At 45.5% G+C, this 20388-nt stretch overlaps 1 protein-coding gene across 5 annotated transcripts in view; it reads right to left on the bottom strand.

Annotated features, from left to right (window-relative positions):
• ltbp1 (latent transforming growth factor beta binding protein 1) overlaps positions 1–20388 on the bottom strand; it is a 132039-nt gene that overhangs the window by 5812 nt on the left and 105839 nt on the right. For all 5 annotated transcript variants that reach the window (XM_021610250.2, XM_021610266.2, XM_021610258.2 and 2 more), the window contains 8 exons: positions 18800–18940; positions 17478–17639; positions 17309–17398; positions 16140–16268; positions 14737–14877; positions 14353–14547; positions 11500–11664; positions 9885–10034 (listed from right to left, as the gene is read on the bottom strand). In XM_021610250.2, the coding sequence (XP_021465925.2) occupies positions 9885–10034; positions 11500–11664; positions 14353–14547; positions 14737–14877; positions 16140–16268; positions 17309–17398; positions 17478–17639; positions 18800–18940 (1173 nt within the window). The remainder of the gene's footprint in view (positions 1–9884; positions 10035–11499; positions 11665–14352; positions 14548–14736; positions 14878–16139; positions 16269–17308; positions 17399–17477; positions 17640–18799; positions 18941–20388) is intronic.

Here is a 20388-nt window from a genome sequence, read left to right as displayed (position 1 = left end):
ACGCTTTTTCAGTTCTGCCTACAAATTGTCTATAGGATTGAGGTCAGGGCTTTGTGATGGCCACTCCAATACCTTGACTTTGTTGTCCTTAAGCTATTTTGCCACAAGTTTGGAAGTATGCTTGGGGTCATTGTCCATTTGGAAGACCCATTTGTGACATTCTGACTGATGTCTTGAGATGTTGCTTCAATATATCCACATAATTCTCCATCCTCTTGATGCCATCTATTTTGTGAAGTTCACCAGTCCCTCTTCCCACAGCAAAGCACCCCCACAACATGATGCTGCCACCCCCGTGTTTCACGGCTGGTATGGAGTTCTTCGGCTTGCAAGCCTCCCCCTTTTACCTACAAACATAAAGATGGTCATTATGGCCAAACAGTTCTATTTTTGTTTCATCAGACCAGAGGACATTTCTCCAGAAAGTACGATCTTTATTGCATCATCTTTTATCCCATGATGAAGTCATTGTTTGATTAAGTCTGCTGTCTGATCAAAAAATTAAAGGAGTCATGTTTTGTAGCAACTTTTGTGTTTCGTCGATTGCACGATCACTCTAGCAGCGAGTAGATATGGTTGTCCTTGTTCAATAGAGCCATTGGACCAGTCTCAACAATGTTCTTGTCTGCCATGATATTGCAGGATATGTAGGTTGACTCATTTTCCCTGGCTTTGTAAAGACCACAGCCTGACGGGAGCCCTACTTACTTCTTTGGACCCTCGAAGGCTGGATTTTCAAAGCAGGGCGGTACTAGTTTCTACCGGTTCACGGGGAGCTATGTTACCATGCACTGTCTATCAGAGATGGCTAGCTAAATAATTATAATGGCTGCTTGTGATGATTCCTCTTTCCAGGGCTGGACAACAAAACACGCTTTGATGTTCTTTTACATACAAACATGACAAACAAGTCAATTGTTTTGCTATCGGTAGCTAGCTAGCAATATAGCTCTCTTTTCACGAGGCAGTGTTCAGTACAGTATAATTACATGATCGATTCGGCCATAACGGGGCTTGCTAGTACAATTACAAGTTGAGCTAGCTAGCTATACCCAAAATGTACTGTATCCGAATGTTATAGGTAACTAGCTAGCTATACGTTTAAATAAAAATGAATTACACGATTTCGGATTACAATCTTCAATAGCCCCCGAATAAAGCGTGCCGTGACTATGGAAATTATATATTTTGGATCGGGGGAGGATGGACAAAAATCTAAAATGTTATGTTATTTTTTGCTTTCAATCTTGAATAGCTCTTACACAAAAGCGTGTTATGACTATGAAAATCATTTATTCAGAATCAGGGGAGGATGGCAAAAATCAGCTTTTTTCTTCTTGAAATTTATTTTTTTTAAAACATTGTATTATCTTCGATAGCTCTTACACAAAGTGTGCCATGACTATGAAAATGATATCTTCTGAATCGGGGGAGGATGGAAAAAAAAATCTACACAAAGCGCACTGTCATGACTCTCTTGTGAGGATCCAAAAGGATCAGGTTACAGTGGATTTAGCTCTACAGTGCTCTCTGTCCCGCAGAGGGGGAGAGGGATGGATGTGGAGGTTTTATGACACCTCATACATCGTAAATCATAGACTGCAGGTGATTTCCTTTGTGGCCTAGTTTGGGGGATCGGAATGTCTGTGTGCCTTATGAAGAGTTTACCAGCCCAAGAACTTTAACATTAAACAATGGACACCGGCACAATATATTTCATCCTCCGAATGTTGGGGATGATGAGGGATGGAATATGGAAAATTAATGTCTATTTTGTGATGTCATAAAAATGATCAGAAAGACTGTATAACAAGATAACTAACTCTGAAAGTGTACACTTCCTAGTTATCAGGTTTGCATCTACATGTTGTATACAATAAATTATTAAGTATAAGAATACTTTTGAAAATATAGAAATGTGGTTTTAGCCTTCTAAATGCAATAATGGCTTTTCATATAAATACACCTGGGCCCAGTCAGTAACCACGCCCATGGGAGCACATACATTGTGTAAACAGGATGGAACGCCCTCCAAGGCCAGAGTGCTTAAAAGGACTCGCTGATAATTTAAATAAAGACCAGACAGCGTGGAGCAGTGGCTACATGGCTGAAAAGGTTGAGACCAGAAAATGTGAACAGTTTGCACTGTTCTGTGAAGGGAGTAGTACACAGCTTTGTACAAGATCTTCAGTTTCCGGGCAATTTCCCCCGATTCAGAATATAGCATTTTATTTTTTTAATTTGACCCATTTTTCTCCCCAATTTTGTGGTATCCAATTGTTTTAGTAGCTACTATCTTGTCTCATTGCTACAATGTGTCAGAGGAAACACCGTGCACCTGGCAACCTTGGTTAGCGCGCACTGCCCCCGGCCCGCCACAGGAGTCGCTGGTGCGCGATGAGACAAGGACATCCCTACCGGCCAAGCCCTCCCTAACCCGGATGACGCTAGGCCAATTGTGCGTCGCCCCACGGACCTCCCGGTCGCGGCCGGTTACGACAGAGCCTGGGCGAGCCAGAGTCTCTGATGGCACAGCTGGCGCTGCAGTACAGCGCCCTTAACCACTGTGCCACCCGGGAGGCCTAGAAGGAGTGTAGGAGCTATTGAAGATTGAAAGCTATTTAATTTTTTTATAAACCACATTTCAAACAACAACAAAAAGCTGTGGATTTTTGTCCATCCTTCACAGTTTGAGAATATATCATTTTCATAGTCATGGTACCCTTGGAAATCTTCCAAGATGGAGTAGCAGTCAGACGTCTTTGTCCTGTCATGTCCCTTGTATATATCTTTTTACACCTTTATCTTTTAAAAATATTTTCTTAAACCTCAACTTGTAAATACTCTCCTGCAACCCGCCTCACCCAATGTGGCGCGGATCTGCTTTTGTCTAAAGTATTTCAATTTACTGGAATCCCTCAACTGAAGCTAGCCAGCTAACTACCTACCAGCTATCAGTTAGCAAACCATTGCTAGGGGTCATCAGCTAACCTTTAGCTCGGAAAGCTCTCGCCAGTTCGAACAATGTGACTCAAACCAGAGCATAACGGACCTATTTCTCTCCATATCCCTGGATTCCTACAACAAACTCTGAACATTTTCATCTGGATCTTCGCAACTAGCTAACCGCAATCCCGGGTGACCACTCCTGGCTAGCTGGTTTCATGCATGTTAACATTAGAAGCCTACTACCTAAGTTTGTTTTACTCACTGCTTTAACCTACCAGGTAAAACTCCAAATCTGTAAACACGGGCACCCTCATAGATGTCATCCTAACTAACTCGCCCTCCAAATACACCTCTGCTGTTTTCAATCAAGATCTCAGCGATCACTGCCTCAATGCCTGCATCCGTAATGGGTCTGCGACCAAACGACCACCCCTCATCACTGTCAAACGCTCCCTAAAACACTTTTGCGAGCAGGCCTTTCTAAATCGACCTGGCCGGGGTATCCTGGAATGACATTGACCTCATCCCGTCAGTAGATGATGCCTGGCTATTCTTTAAAAGTGCTTTCCTCACCATCTTAAATTAGCATGCCCCATTCCAAAACTTTAGAACTAGGAATAGATATAGTCCTTGGTTCACTCCAGACCTGTCTGCCCTTGACCAGCACAAAAACAACCTGTGGCGTTCTGCATTAGCATCGAATAGCCCCCGTGATATGCAACTTTTCATGGAAGTTAGGAACAAATACATGTATACACAGGCAGTTAGGAAAGCTAAGGCTAGCTTTTTCAAACAGAAATTTGCATCCTGTAGTACTAACACAAAAAAGTTCCGGGACACTGTAAAGTCCACATAGAATAAGAGCACCTCCTCGCAGCTGCCCAATGCTCTGAGGCTAGGAAACACTGTCAACACCTATAAATCCACTATAATTGAGAATTTCAATAAGCATTTCTCTACGACTGGCCATGCTTTCCACCTGGCTACCCCTACCCTGGTCAACTGCCCGCCACCCTCCACAGCAACCCGTCAAAGCCCCCACCATTTCTCTTTTACCCAAATACAGATAGCTGATGTTCTGAAAGAGCTGCAAAATCTGGCCCCCTACAAATCAGCCGGGCTAGACAATCTGGACCCTCTCTTTCTAAAATGATCTGCTGAAATTGTTGCAACCCCTATTATTAGCCTGTTCAACCTCTCTTTTGTATCGTCTGAGATCCCCAAAGATTGGAAAGCTGCCGCGGTCATCCCCCTCTTCAAAGGGGGTGACTTTCTAGACCCAAACTGCTACAGACCTATCTATCCTACCTTTCTAAGGTCTTCGAAAGCCAAGTTAACAAACAGATTACCAACCATTTCGAATCCCACCGTACCTTCTCCGCTATGCAATCTGGTTTCAGAGCTGGCCATGGGTGCACCTCAGCCACGCTCAAGGTCCTAAACGACATCATAACCGCCATCGATAAGAGACATTACTGTGCGGCCGTATTCATTGACCTAGCCAAGGCTTTCGACTCTGTCAATCACTACATTCTTATTGGCAGACTCGACAGCCTTGGTTTCTCAAATGATTGTCTCACCTGGTTTACCAACTACTTCTCTGATAGAGTTCAGTGTGTCAAATCGGAGGGCCTGTTGTCCGGACCTCTGGCAGTCTCTACAGAGGTGCCACAGGGTTCAATCCTCGGGCCGACTCTCTTCTCTGAATACATCAATGATGTTGCTCTTGCTGCTGGTGATTCTCTGATACAACTCTACGCAGACGACACCATTCTGTATACTTCTGGCCCCTCTTTGGACACTGTGTTAACTAATCTCCAGATGAGCTTCAATGCCATACAACTCTCCTTCCGTGGCCTCCAACTGATCTTAAACACAAGTAAAACTAAATGCATGCTATTCAACTGATCACTGCCCGCACCTGCTTGCCTGTCCAGCATCACTACTCTGGACAGCTCTGACTTAGAATACGTGGACAACTACAAATACCTAGGTGTCTGGTTAGACTGTAAACTCTCCTTCCAGACTCACATTAAGCATCTCCAATCTAGAATTGGCTTCCTATATTGCAACAAAGCATCCTTCACTCATGCTGCCAAACATACCTTCGTAAAACTGACCATCCTACCGATCCTCGACTTCGGTGATGTCATCTATAAAATAGCCTCCAACACTCTACTCAACAAACTGGATGCAGTCTATCACAGTGCCATCCGTTTTGTCACCAAAGCCCCATACACTACCCACCATTGCGACCTGTACGCTCTCGTTGGTTGGCCCTCGCTTCATACTCGTCGCCAAACCCACTGGCTACAGGTTATCTACAAGTCTCTGCTAGGTAAAGCCCCGCCTTATCTCAGCTCACTGGTCACCATAGCAGCACCCACTCGTAGCACGCGCTCCAGCAGGTATATCTCACTGGTCACCCCCTGGTCTCACTGCTTTTTGTTCTATGTTGCTCTGTCTGTATCCTAAGTCTTGCTTGTCCTATGTTGTCCTGTCTGTATGCTCTGTCTTGTTTGTCCTATGTTGCTCTGCGTGTGCTCACTGCTCAATGATTGTCTATATTGTAATTGTTTTTAATAACCTGCCCAGGGACTGCGGTTGAAAATTAGCCAGCTGGCTAAAACCGGCACTTTTACTGAAACGTTGATTAATGTACACTGTCCCTGTAAAAATAAAATAAACTCAAACTCAAAGCCAATTCCTCCTTTGGTCGTCAGTTATCTGCTGACTGGAACGAACTGCAAAAATCTCTGAAGCTGGAGACTCTTATCTCCCTCACTAGCTTTAAGCACCAGCTGTCAGAGCAGCTCACAGATCACTGCACCTGTACATAGCCCATCTGTAAACACCCAACCTATCTAACTACCTCATCCCCATACTGTATTTATTTATTTATCTTGCTCCTTTGCACCCCAGTATCTCTACTTGCACATTCATCTTCTGCACATCTACCATTCCAGTGTTTAATTGCTATATTGTAATTACTTTGCCACCATGGCCAATTTATTGCCTTAACTCCCTTATCTTACCTCATTTGCACTCACTGTATATAGACTTTTTGTTTTCTTTTGTTCTACTGTATTATTGACTATGTTTTGTTTATTCCATGTGTAACTCTGTGTTGTTGTATGTGTCGAATTGCTATGCTTTATCTTGGCCAGGTCGCAGTCGCAAATGAGAACTTGTTCTCAACTAGCCTACCTGGTTAAATAAAGGTGAAATAAACAAATAAAATAAAACCCTTTGTGTAAGAGCTATTGAAGATTTAATGGACCCATCCAAAATCCTATCATTAAATAAATTAATGATAATAATAATAAAAAGTGTGGATTTTTCTCCATCCAAATCTGATTCAGAATATTCCATCTTAATAGTCATGCTTGGTTCAATAGCTATTGATGAGAGAACCAAATACCCACAGAATATTCAATATAAAACAGATTCTACCTTGGTGCTAAATCTACCTTTCAAATCACATTGGCAGATAACAGCTGGCTAATCATAGATTTTATTTGGAATGTCTAGCCAGCGTATTATGAAAGCTAGCTAGCTAGATTTTGGTTTAGATAAACAAATGTAGTTTAATAATTAGATAGCTAGCTAATTTAGCTACATTACCTCTGCCCGACTTCTTAGTAAGATAACTGATGAAATGTATAAAAATAAATAGTTATTCGCAGCTGATGTTCTACTTCTACTTTATGTGAATTTCTGGCATACTAGACGCTTTTTCCATATTGCCGCCTTTGTCACTTTGCATTCCACATGGAGACCAGTGGGGGGAAAAGTCCTCACTTGTCATAATTGAGTAAAAGTAAAGATACCTTAACAGAAAATGTAAAAGTAAAGATACCTTAACAGAAAATGGCTCAAGTAAAAGTGAGTTACCCAGTAAAATACTACTTGACTACAAGTCTAAAAGTATCTGGTTTTAAATGTACATAAGTACAGTGGTAGAACAAGTACTTAATTGTCATAAAAGTACAAAGTAAAAGTAAAAGTAAATGCTAAACATCAAATTCCTTATATTAAGCAAACTAGGAACTATATTCGTATGGAATATAAATGAAAATGGAACTATATTCGTATTATTTTTAATTACGGATAGAAAGGGACACACTCAACACTCAGACATAATTTACAAACACAGTAGTTGTGTTTTGTGAGTCCGCCAGATCAGAGGCAGTAGGGATGACAAAGTGTTATATTGATAGGTGCCCTAATTCTGTCCTGATTGAGCATTCTAAATGTAACAAGTACTTTTGTATGTCAGGGAAAATGTAAGGAGTAAAAAGTACATTATTTTCTTTAGGAATGTAGTGGAGGAAAAGCAAAAGTTGTCAAAAAAATACATGGTAAAGTAAAGTACAGATAAAAACTACTTAAGTAGTACTTACAAGTATTTTTACTTAAGTACTTTACACCACTGATTGTGACAAAACAAAAAATAAAAGGAAAAAGATAAAAACTGCACCACCCATAACCCTGCAGCTACAAAACCCCAAACACCCCCCTTATCCCACCGTTGCCCTAACCGTTCCTACTCCTGGCCACCGGCCTAGTCGGACGGGACTCCTTCCTTCCACACCTCCTGTATCTCTTCTGCTGTAAAATCTTTCACTCCCACTAATTTTTCTGCTGCTACTACTACTATTAGCTTCTGCTACTTCCTTTCCATCTGCGATGCATAGTTAATTACCATAGCAATGAACGCCAAGAAACCAACCTTGCTAAAACACAAAATGTTTGGGTGTCTCAGTCCTGGCCAACTACTTACTGGTATCCTCTCGTGATCCTTCACCCTTTGCCCACCATCCTGCACTTTCCTCACTGCCTCAGCATATGACACTCTTCACTGCTCGAACACTGGCCACCTCAACCTGTCTCACTCGCACAGGACATTTCTGATCCCCAGCAACATGTGCTCCATCCACAATTGAAACACTAATTTGCCTCCAAAACTACACACTCCTTTGTCCCATGCACACTTCTCACACCTTGGCCTTCATCCTACAATGCTGCTACATTACCATAACCTTGGCACCTGAAACATCGTAGCAGGTTTGGAACAAACACTTAATGGAAAATTCGTATCCTAGCATGACTTTATCAGGCAACCACTCAATATCAAAATTCAAAAGGATAGACAGCCTTCCCCACACCCGTCAACGCAAGTTCTTCCTGTCCACTTTTGTCAGATTCAATCTCTGAACTTCCACTATCTGACTCAATCTCAATGTTCTCAAGCGATAAAGTAGATATATAACTAATTCCACTTGGCTTGTATTCCGGGTATTTGGGGAGTTTCTCCCATTCTTCTCTGCAGACACTCTCAAGCTCTGTCAGGTTGGATGAGGAGAGTCAGTGCACAGCTATTTTCAGGTTTCTCCAGAGATGTTCGATCGGGTTCAAGTCCAGGCTCTGGCTGGGCCACTCAAGGACATTCAGAGACTTGTCCCGAAGCCACTCCTGCATTGTCTTGGCTGTATGCTTAGGTCGTTGGAAGGTGAACCTTCGCCCCAGTCTGAGGTCCTGAGCGCTCTGGAGCAGGTTTTCATCAAGGATCTCTCTCTGTACATTGGTCCGTTCATCTTTCCCTCGATCCTGACTAGTCTCCCAGTCTCCCAGTCCCTGCCACTGAAAAACATCCGCACAGCATGATGCTACCACCACCATGCTTCACTGTAGGGATGGTGCCAGGTTTCCGTCAAATGTGAAACTTGGCATTCAGGCCAAAGAGTTCAATCTTGGTTTCATCAGACCAGATAATCTTGTTTCTCATGGTCTGAGCTTGATGATGAGTTGGTTATTTGAATCAGCTGTGTAGTGCTAGGGCAAAAAAATTAAACGAACAACTGGCTTCCAGCCATAGTCGCGGTAGTAGCACCCCCTGATAAATTGAAAAAATATATAAAAAATCACTCATTATATTACTCCTGTGTGAACTAGGGCTTTATTACTCCTCTGTGACAGGACAAAATAATACTCCTCAGCACCCCCAACATCTTCCCGCTGCTATACTTCCAGCATGCATATAGGGAAGGGCACTTAGTCATCTGAGTTAGTGCAGTACAACCTAACGATTGGTTAAAATAAATGAATAAGAAGATGATAGTTGGGGATGTATTGTTAGATTTCAGTGCAGCCTTATTGATCATCCATTTCTATGGGATTTACATCACATGGTTGGAGAGTTACTTATCCTATAGAACCCAGAGAGTGTTCTTCAATGGAAGATACTCTAACATCAGATATGTACAGTGAGGTGTCCTTCAGGGCAGTTGCTTTGGGCCATTACTCTTCTCTATTTTTTTTTACAAATGACTAGCCACTTGTCTTACAAGAAGCTAGAATGACTACGTTTGCTGATGATCATTGATTCCGCAATCTTCATGTCAGCACCCACAGCCCGTGAGCTCACTGAGACTCTTTACAATGACTTAATCACCCCTTCTAATACCAACTAACAATACACTGATCTTCATTACATATAATACCAAAAGCATTGCATTTTGTTCAAAACATTCTCTAAGACCTAACGCTGAACTGGAGTTGAACATAAAGGGTGTGCCTATTGTGGAAGTTGAGGAAGCTGAACTCGTAGGATCAACATTGGATGGTCAGTTATTATGGTCAAGTTGTTGTGAAGATGGGGAGAGGTATGTTCCTCTGTTATATATATATATATTTTTTTTAAATGATTATGCACTGCTCGACAGCAGTTGTTCAGGCTCTGGTCTTGTCCCATCTTGATGACTGTCCGGTAATATGGTCAGGTGTAGCTATCTCAAAACAGAACAGCACGCCCTGCACATGCAGACCTAACATCAACAACATGCATGATAGCCTTTCCTGGTTGAGGGCTGAGGAGAGATTGACTACTTCTCTTCTGGTCCATTTAGTGTGTGTGTCCTCCACCTGTCACTTACCCACACACGCCATGCGGGACATGTCCAGGGTGTATCCGTCGAAGCAGTCGCAGGTGTAGCCCTCCTGTACCCGCACGCAGCGCCCGTTCTCACAGCCGTTCAGAATGCCACACTCTTCCGCTCTCAGGCCCTCAAACGCATCGGACAGGTCTGCAGGTTGGAGGAAGTGGGACAGGGGGTAAGAAAGAGGTGTTTTATTCACCCAAGTCAGATGAGGATATAAGTAAGCAAAAAGGCCCGAGGGGGTAGTGTATATGGCCAATATACCACGGCTATGGGCAGCTCTTAAGCCATATACCACACACCCCTGAAGTACCGTATTGCCATTATAAACAGGTTACCAACGTAAATAGAACAGAAAACAAGTCGTTTTGGTATATTATATACTACGGCTTTCAAGCAATCAGCATCCAGGAGCGAAACTACCCGTTTTATAATGAATGATAATGACTCCAACACCATCATTAAGTTTGCCGATGACAACAGTGGTAGGCCTGATCACCGACAACAACGAGACAGCCTATAGGGAGGAGGTCAGAGACCTGGCCGTGTGGTGCCAGGACAACAATCTCTCCATCAACGTGATCAAGACAAAGGAGATGATTGTGGAATACAGGAAAAGGAGGACTGAGCACGCCCCCATTCTCATCGACGGGGCTGTAGTGGAGCAGGTTGAGAGCTTCAAGTTCCTTGGTGTCCACATCACCAACAAACTATTATGTCCAAACACACCAAGACAGCCGTGAAGAGGGCACTACAAAGCCTTTTCCCCCTCAGGAGACTAAAAAGATTTGGCATGGGTCCTCAGATCCTACAGCTGCACCGGTAGAACTGTTCGGCCTCCGACCGCTAGGCACTACAGAGGGTAATGCATACGGCCCAGCACATCACTGGGGTCAAGCTTCCTGCCATCCAGGACCTCTATACCAGGCGGTGTCAGAGGGAGGCCCTAAAAATGGTCAAAGACTCCAGAAACCCTAGCCACAGACTGTTCTCTCTGCTAACGCACGGCAAGCGGTACCGGTACCCCATGTATATAGCCTCGCTATTGTTATTTTATTGCTGCTTTTAAAATATTTGTTACTTCAATTTTTTTTACTTATCTATTTTTTACTTAACACTTATTTTTCTTAAAACTGCATTGTTGGTTAAGGGCTTGTAAGTAAGCATTTCACTGTAAGGTTGTATTCGGCACATGTGACAAATAACATTTGATTTGATTTTGACCTATGTAAGATGTGAATGCAGTGAAATTACTTACGAATGTATACTCACATTAGTCTGACAGAAATGTCTTCATTTTAAGTAAAACATTGAGATTTAACTTGCTTGATTAGATACAATAATTGATCATTAATAATAATGTATTTATGATCTTGGAAGACCTTGGTTACACTGAAAATACAGACTAACATGACTACTATTTCTGCCTACCTACAGAAAAATGATTGTGGTCAGGACATGTAGTAATTCATATGGACACATGATGGCAGCGACGAGCTATCATTGAGAGAATAGGCAGCTTATCCCAACCTCTCCATCAGCTCCTTATTTTCTCTGCCTGTTTGAGCTTCATCAGTGTGTTTTACAGTGTGATGGGGACTGGTTCACTCACTCTCCTCGTCCTCGTACAGGGGCAGGGCACCAGGCTGGTCGGGGTGAGGCTCGTAGTCCAGGCTGACCTCGTACTCCTGGACAGGGCCGGCCACGAGGGCATCGCGACCATACGGATGCCCATGTCCTCCACTCATTGCCACGTTACACATGGAGGCATAGTCCTCTGTGAGATAATGGAGAGAGAGACTGAGACATGACCATCTGATGGAAACGAGAGAGACATACATATCCTCTAAGAGAGAGAAAGAAAAAGAGAAAAAGAGATGGAAAGAGATCGAGACATCTGAAACAAAGAGAGATAGGAGAAGAGAGAGGCTGAGTAGTCTTCTGACCACAGTAGACATGAGGAGCCAGACAAGGATATCTGCAGCCGGCACTTCTATTCCAACCCAAAGAGAGAATACATGACAAATAGCTAATACGTTTGATAAATACAACTCTTTTCTGTCATTCTAAGAACTGCAGGACATCCAAAATGTCAACACTTCAATGGTTCTTCCAAGTAATTACATTGCCATCATCACTTGGCTTAGAAGACAGAGGGATATTTGACTAAAGTGAATACTCTGGTTTGTGGCTAGCGGCTGACTTCCCTACTGAATGTGTCTTTCAACACACAGCACAGCACCTGCTCTGATCTCCCTCCTTCCTGATTACTGTACTGTGGGAACCTAACCCAGAGTCTTTCATCTGCACACCCCGGCCAGCCATCCCCTACAGTCCCCTGCTAATCCCACGCACCTGCCTGCCTCCGCTCTCTCCCACAAGAACGTCTACACAGGAGACGCATCAGAGAGGGACCGCAGAGAGATCTGGGTGGACCTGATGAGAACAAACGAGCGTGTGTTCTGTTCTGGTCTCTCTATGGAGAGCAGCGGTGAGCTCACACACTTCACACACCTCACACACCTGCATCTGAGTTATTCAGTAAAGATCCGAGTGGGAGATCGGATGTTGGACGAGAAGAAACACTCGCAAATCTTTGAAAACCTAAAAGTGACCCAGACTTCAAAATGTATAATTCTGGATTCTGTCAATGTTTCTGAATGAGATTAAAAAAAACAGCTTTTGTAAAGCGTGCAAGCGGCAGAAAGAACAGCTGTAGAAATATGTCGCACAGCTACAATGTTCAAACCTAGCTCTTGTGACTTATCAACGGCACCTACTAAACTGTCGGTTCAACATCATTCTCACATGAAGATACGAATTCCAAGACAAACTGCTTGGAAATCACTCAAAACTCACATTTAAAAAGCCCCAACTCTACCAGTTCCATCTTCCAGTGGGCTGGAATAGCAGTGTTGTTTATTCAGAGGGAGGTCCCCACGTCCCAGTCCCCACGTCCCCATAATACACATCGCAGCCCTCCACCCTGGCAGCGTGGTGGGGACACGCATTAGCAACCAGCCCTCCACCCTGGCAGCGTGGTGGGGACACGCATTAGCAACCAGCCCTCCACCCTGGCAGCGTGGTGGGGACACGCATTAGCAACCAGCCCTCCACCCTGGCAGAGTGGTGGGGACACGCATTAGCAACCAGCCCTCCACCCGGGCAGCGTGGTGGGGACACGCATTAACAACCAGCCCTCCACCCTGGCAGCGTGGTGGGGACACGCATTAGCAACCAGCCCTCCACCCTGGCAGAGTGGTGGGGACACGCATTAGCAACCAGCCCTCCACCCTGGCAGCGTGGTGGGGACACGCATTAACAACCAGCCCTCCACCCTGTCAGCGTGGTGGGGACACGCATTAGCAACCAGCCCTCCACCCTGGCAGCGTGGTGGGGACACGCATTAGCAACCAGCCCTCCACCCTGGCAGTGTGGTGGGGACACGCATTAGCGACCAGCCCTCCACCCTGGCAGCGTGGTGGAGACACGCATTAGCAACCAGCCCTCCACCCTGGCAGCGTGGTGGGGACACGCATTAGCAACCAGCCCTCCACCCTGGCAGCGTGGTGGGGACACGCATTAGCAACCAGCCCTCCACCCTGGCAGCGTGGTGGGGACACGCATTAACAACCAGCCCTCCACCCTGGCAGCGTGGTGGGGACACGCATTAACAACCAGCCCTCCACCCTGGCAGCGTGGTGGGGACACGCATTAGCAACCAGCCCTCCACCCTGGCAGCGTGGTGGGGACACGCATTAGCAACCAGCCCTCCACCCTGGCAGTGTGGTGGGGACACGCATTAGCAACCAGCCCTCCACCCTGGCAGTGTGGTGGGGACACGCATTAGCAACCAGCCCTCCACCCTGGCAGTGTGGTGGGGACACGCATTAGCAACCAGCCCTCCACCCTGGCAGCGTGGTGGGGACACGCATTAGCAACCAGCCCTCCACCCTGGCAGCGTGGTGGGGACACGCATTAGAAACCAGCCCTCCACCCTGGCAGCGTGGTGGGGACACGCATTAGCAACCAGCCCTCCACCCTGGCAGCGTGGTGGGGACACGCATTAGCAACCAGCCCTCCCTGCCTAGACACAGGGGAGTGGAAAAGGGGAGTGGTAGAGGATTGGCCCCAGGGCAGGCTAGATCTCGGAGCCTCCAGGGGACAGGAGCATTAGAAGGCAGCTGGCAGAGGCCAAGCCTAATGAGGTGTCACTAGTCCTGGGTATGAGGTCTGAAAGGGCTTGGTCCACCACAGGAAAGACCACGTCTGGTTCAAGCACTGACCACCATAATCAGTCTGAGACCAGCTGTATGGGGTTCTATAATATACCTCACACGAGACTGGATGAAGAAGCATTTACCTAAAAGTTAGCTCTGTTCACAAAGGATAATAGGTCATGGATAAAGTCATTATAACAGTAGCGTTGATAGATGGACATGAATGCTGGTGTGGTTTGTAGTACCTGTGTTCTTGAGGGGGCAGAGGGTACAGTCCATGCCCCAGGCCTCTCCAAACAGACAGCAACACTCTGTGTATGTGGTCTTTCTGTTGGCAAGGGGCTTGGTGCAGGTCAGAGTGTCTGTCAGAGTGTCTGTCAGATTGTCTGTTACCGTCTGCCAGCAAACACCCTGGTAGCCAGTCTGCTCACCATGTTGCTCTGCAACAGACACAGTACATCTCAATCACAATCGTTACCTCACTATGAAACACACAATACGATGTGACAAGTTATACGATCTCCACGAGAAAGACCTTTTTAAAAACGGGTTTACGAAAACAGAGACAATATAAGAGCATGCTAACCTTAAACCATGCTTATTTTAGCATCCTTCATAAGGGTTCTTACCTGCCACTTCAGGGGCGATCACACAGCTCTTGTTGTCAGAGTCCAACACCATCGGGTGTGTACAGAAACACATGTAGGAGCCATGTGTGTTCAAACACACTCCCTCCACACAGCTAGACACCTCCTGACACTCATCAATATCTGTGGGGGGAGGGCGGGGGGGGGGGTGGAGACAAATATTTGAAAAGGTGCTGTTGGGAGTTCTGTCGTCTCAGCCCGATTCCCTTAATGAAACACAGTCCGCACGCCTGCCGCACAAACACACAGTCATTTACACTCATTAACCTATCCAATTAACATCCACTTACATAGAACGGAGACAGAAATGCTTCAATTTAGGAATCAGGCTAATAAACTGCATGTTCTATTTCCTATTGATGAGAGGGCAAATCCGTTTTCCTTGTGTTAGTAAAAAAAAAGTATGCGTCAGAGACAGTATGCTGGACAGTAAACATGTTTTTGTGAATGATAGCTCAACTACTACTGCTTCAAGGGGGTTGTTTGCAGGTGTTGGGACAAATAAACCTCGTATTTGGATTGTGTGTCAGCCCCAAAAGGAAAGACATGTATTTCTGAAATGTGCAGCCACAGCAAACGCATTAGATACACATCAGGCCTGTGGTTTCATAATTGCTGAGGAAATGAATGAACAAAAAAAAACATATCCACCCAGACATACAACTGAAATACACATCCACTCAATATTCTACACTTTCAAAAATACCCCTCCATCCTTTTTAAGAAATATCCTCATATCCCAAATAGAACACGGCCATAAGACTGGTGGTGGTAGTGGCTGGTTTCTCTAGTCCACGCGTAACGGGGTAAAACCAGGACCGTCCGGGGTACAGGCCAAACCTCTGCTGGAGCCTCCGCCCAGTCTCAGCCTGTCCAAATAATCCAACACAAATGTGGCGGAACTCCGCAGGCGGACCACAGGCATCCTGTGCTTGTGTCCCGGGGCCAAGGGTGCGGTGTGGGGCCCGGCAGAGGGCCAGGGTCCCTCCAGTGTGGCCCGGTTGGTGGTTTGAGACTTGCTGCCTGGGCCTGCTGGGTTTGGCACATAGGTCACCGCAGTCTGGCCCTGCGTCACCCCCAGAGTGTCCCGTGTCCCCGCCCTGCCTCTCACCAGGCCCTGACCCTAACTAACCCAGGGAGGGGCCCCACCCCACCCTACCCTGGCCAGCCAGCCAACACACAGGCTGTGGTACAGTACTACTAACTACTTTTAATGTGTGTGGACAGTTTAATGACACAGGGCTGTGGAAATGGCATATTAGTAGACTGAGGGCAAATTGATTCCAATCTTTCAAATGTCGCAAAGAATGGCATCATGTTGTGAGTAAATCAAATATGTTTGGGTTGAATTAATACTAACTAATGTGAATGACCTTCCCACTGACCTCTGCACTGCAACTTGACCTCGTCGTAGTACAGGCCAGTCTTACAGTAACACTCATAGCTTCCTGGGCTGTTGAAGCAGAAGCCATCCTTACAGATCTCCTGGCCAAACAACGCACACTCATTTGCATCTGGGAGGGAGAGGACAACAGAGTCTTAACAACAGCCCACACAGCCACAGAGATAACCACAGAGACAGCCACAGAGACAGTCACAGAGACAGCCACAGAGACAGCCACAGAGACATTTTTAGTTCATCTCTTGCTATTGAGATAACATTGTAAAAATGCAGTTACTTCGCCACTAATACTGAAGGAACACTACTCAATACTACTCAATGTCCAGTATTCAAACGGTCTCTACTCTTCCTGTTTCTGGAAAGGTGAGACCAACTCAACGCTTTAATGAGATGAAACCTGGAGAGGCTTAGAGAAAAACGAACATCAACAAACAGTTCTGTGTTACAGTACTCTCCTCTTCATTGTGTGTGCTGTCGGTTGGGCGTTGGTGTTTGCAACTGAGACCACAATCAGCTGTGCTAACAGATCCACCAATTGAAGACATTTCCAGACTGGTGCTCAGAAACTGTCCCTGGAAACCTGCCTTCCCAGCCCGTCTCTCCCTCTCTCAGAATATATCATATTCACTTGCTGCCAGCCCCTCTCCACCAGACTGCCTTTGCTGTAATAAATTATACTATTGAATTAAGGCCGTTGGTTCGATGAATTAACTTTCGTGCGAGGGGAACAAGCTACAGTAAGATTGTGGGGCTGGGAAAGGAGAGGGAGAGAAGAGGAGAGAAGAAGAGGAAAGGAGAACAGGAGAGTGAGAGGAGATGTGCTAGTGTTAGATGTCCAGACATCAGAGGCTGGCATTTCTGTTCTGGGACTCCAAGCCATAGAGAGAGAGAGGCAAACTAAAGCGACAGACACACACACACACACACACACAACAAGAGCACAGACAGAGGCCTGCCTGGGAGAGAGGCAGCTGCGATGACATTAATAGCAGCATCTCAACAGCAGAAAACAGAGCTCCGTGAGGCTATTCAAGTCCCGGGTTTGTTGTTAACTCACTGTCTGATTCATAGTGTTCTCATTGCATTTTCTGAACACTACTGCTGTGAGCCAAGGCTCTGTTTAGCCTGTACTGGGTCTCTGAGTTCACATACCTTTATAACTCTCGGCTGCAGTCACTCCAAACACAATGTCACCGGTTGGGACACTGCCTCTCCCAGCTGGACACATCTGGGAAAACTGATCTGTTTGAAGAGAGACAAGGAAATGTGTAATATGTCATGTGTTTGTGTGTGTATGTGTTTTATGTGTGTGCTTCCTCACCAGTGCCCTGGACGGGGCAGGGGTGCACCTCACAGTTGTCCCCCCAGCCTGCCCCCAGCGTACAGCAGCACTCCTCCATGGTGACACTGCTGGTCAGCACGTTCTCACACAGGTTCTCATCATTGAGGTTGTAGTAACACTCCTTCCTCTCCACTGACGAGGCTGTACAGGGAACAGAGGGGAGAAAACACTTTATTGCACAGAAATCGCTCAAGGATAGTGTTCAGCGATATCACCTGTCGTGCGAGTGAACCAGTAACGTTTTAGAGTGACAGCAATGGGTTAACCCGGGGAGGGATGAGTCTCTCTCTCTGTGACATTTCCCCATGCAGGAGTGTAAACTGACACATTTAGAGCGTGCTGGAGAGATACGGCACATGATGAATGTGATACGCCTGGAGGACCAGAGTACACAGCTGCTCACACGGCTTTTAAGATATTCACGGAGAGACGAGAACCACCCCCCCCCCCCCCCCCCCCCCGTCCCGTCCCGTCCCCTCTTCCTCCTCCGCTTGGTTTCCCCTAAACCCTCCACACGCACGCAAACACACACACACTGCGGTTTCTGTCTCATTGTTTTGTGCTCTGTGAATTCCTATGATAATTACAGATCACCAGAGACTCATATCTAATTGCCCATTCTCAGAAAAACCCAGCTTTTCCTGCTACAACATGGAAATGGCCACATTCTTCCAAAGCAAATCACACTATTACGTAACGTCTGCTGTTGTGAGCACAGGGCATGCTCTAATTCCGAACATTACGTAATGATAAACTGTCCTCCTTAAATATTTGGGACTGTTTTCAGATGTAACAGAGAACATACTCTACTTGAGGTCGTGTGGTTAAGTCGGACAAGAAGTCTAGGTTAATGTCGAGCTTTGGGACCCGACCTAAAGCCCCGTACTACAGTATACATCCAACAGAAAGACACACAGCCGGCTCCGTTTCTCATTAGATATTTACACTCAGGCAGAGACAAGGGAGTCCCCCGAACGTGGGTCCACAGAGCCAGGCCCCCTCATTCATCATAACACCACTCTTCTCAAATTGAACAACAGAGTGTTAAAAGTTAATATGGTCGTCTGAGACAATGCCCTTAACGTTCCCTATACAGTCTTGTTAATGTAAGGGGATTCACACAATGGAATGTCACGATCACCACTAATGTGTTGATTTCAATGAACTATGTAACTTGGGAGACTTCTTAACCCTCCATCACCCCCTTTATCTGAGGACAACTTTACTCAGTTATAATTTGAAACTATTTTTAAAAGCTTTATATCAACTCTTCATTTGTGTTCAGGCAATGTGTGGGTCACCTGTGGGAGCGGGACTGCACTTGGCGGTCATCTGGTTGTACTCCTGGTCCTCGTCGGGGCACATACACAGGAAGGAGCCCTCCACGTTCTCACACAAGGCCTCGCCACACACACCGCTCAGCAGATCACACTCGTTGACATCTGCAGGGAGAACACAACACCTTGGTTTGCGGTTAGCACTAATATGCAAGGTTAGCAACCTTCCATCTCATTCATGTAATGCCTCACATATGTGGCTTCATTCACTGGGACAAGTAGCTGATAAAGAGAAATGAAGACACTAAGTGATGTACTGTGTGGGGAGCGGGTGAAAAACCTTTGGAAATGGATTTCTCTTAAACAAAACAGTAAGAGCTCAAAATCAATAAATAGGCTTATACATTAAAGAAGAGACACTCAAATATCTATTTCACTCTCCAACAACATGTATTTTTTCCTTTGACTTGGCTGTGGTTATACATGTGCACCCATTCCATGTATGTCTCTCCAGTTATGAACGAACGTGCAGAGAAAACATCAACCCGGAAGTGGAACTTAACGTAAAAAGCCATCTGGTTCCTACGTGCTCTGATCTGCTCCGTATCCCCAACACCCTGTCCGATACTTCACACCGTGGTGTGGGCCAGATTGTCAACGAGCTAGAAAGTGTTAAGGAGAGAGCGGGGAGGAAGAGAGTGGGTGTGTCCCAATAGGGGAGCACTAAAAAGGGGGTGGGCCAGTCCAGAATCACAATGGAAAAGGCAGATTTTGCCTCATAAGAGGGTGATATATAAACATATTGCACGGCCTTTCCTGCTCAGCAGAATGGGACGACCGCAAAGTACATTTGTAGAATTGTTCTTTCTCCATTTCAGAGGATTCTGTCCTTATGCATTAAACATTTTATATACCAGTTTATATACCACAATTTGGCTACACAGTACATCTCTGCTGCCCAGCCATCGGAAATGATTTAATATGTAAACAGAGAGAAATGCTGAGTTACAGTATAGTATAGCTAGATAGGTTAGTGGGAAGAACGACTGGCTCTATTTCGATGGCGATATATACTGAGTGTACAAAACATTATTCACTTTCCATGACAGGTTTAACAGGTGAATCCAGGTGGAAGTTATGATCCTTTACTAATGTCACTTGTTAAATCCTCTTCAATCCGTGTAGATGAAGCGGAGGAGACAGGTTAGATAAGGATTTTGAAGCCTTGAGACATGGATTATGTATGTGTGCCATTCAGAGGGTGAATGGGCAAGGCAAATGATTTAAGTGCCTTTGAACGAGGTATGGTAGTAGGTACCAGGCGCACCGATTTGTGTCATGAACTGCAACGCTGCTGGGTTTTTCACGCTCAACAGTTTCCCATGTGCATCAAGACTGGTCCACCACCCAAAGGATATCCAGCCAACTGTGGGGGTGCAACTCAATATTAGGAAAGGTGTTCTTCATGTTTTGTATACTCAGTGTATAACTTATTTTTATGTACGCAGAGGCAACTTCCCAGCCTGTCTCTCTCTCTTTCCTTCTCTCTTCTCCTCCCTCTCCTGTATGTGACTATCATTGTGTGATTCAGAGCACAGATGGCTTGGCATATT

The sequence above is a fragment of the Oncorhynchus mykiss genome, chromosome 1 (assembly GCF_013265735.2).
Source record: "Oncorhynchus mykiss isolate Arlee chromosome 1, USDA_OmykA_1.1, whole genome shotgun sequence".
NCBI classification, from domain to species: Eukaryota; Metazoa; Chordata; class Actinopteri; order Salmoniformes; family Salmonidae; genus Oncorhynchus; species Oncorhynchus mykiss.
This window is presented reverse-complemented; position numbering and strand designations above follow the sequence as displayed.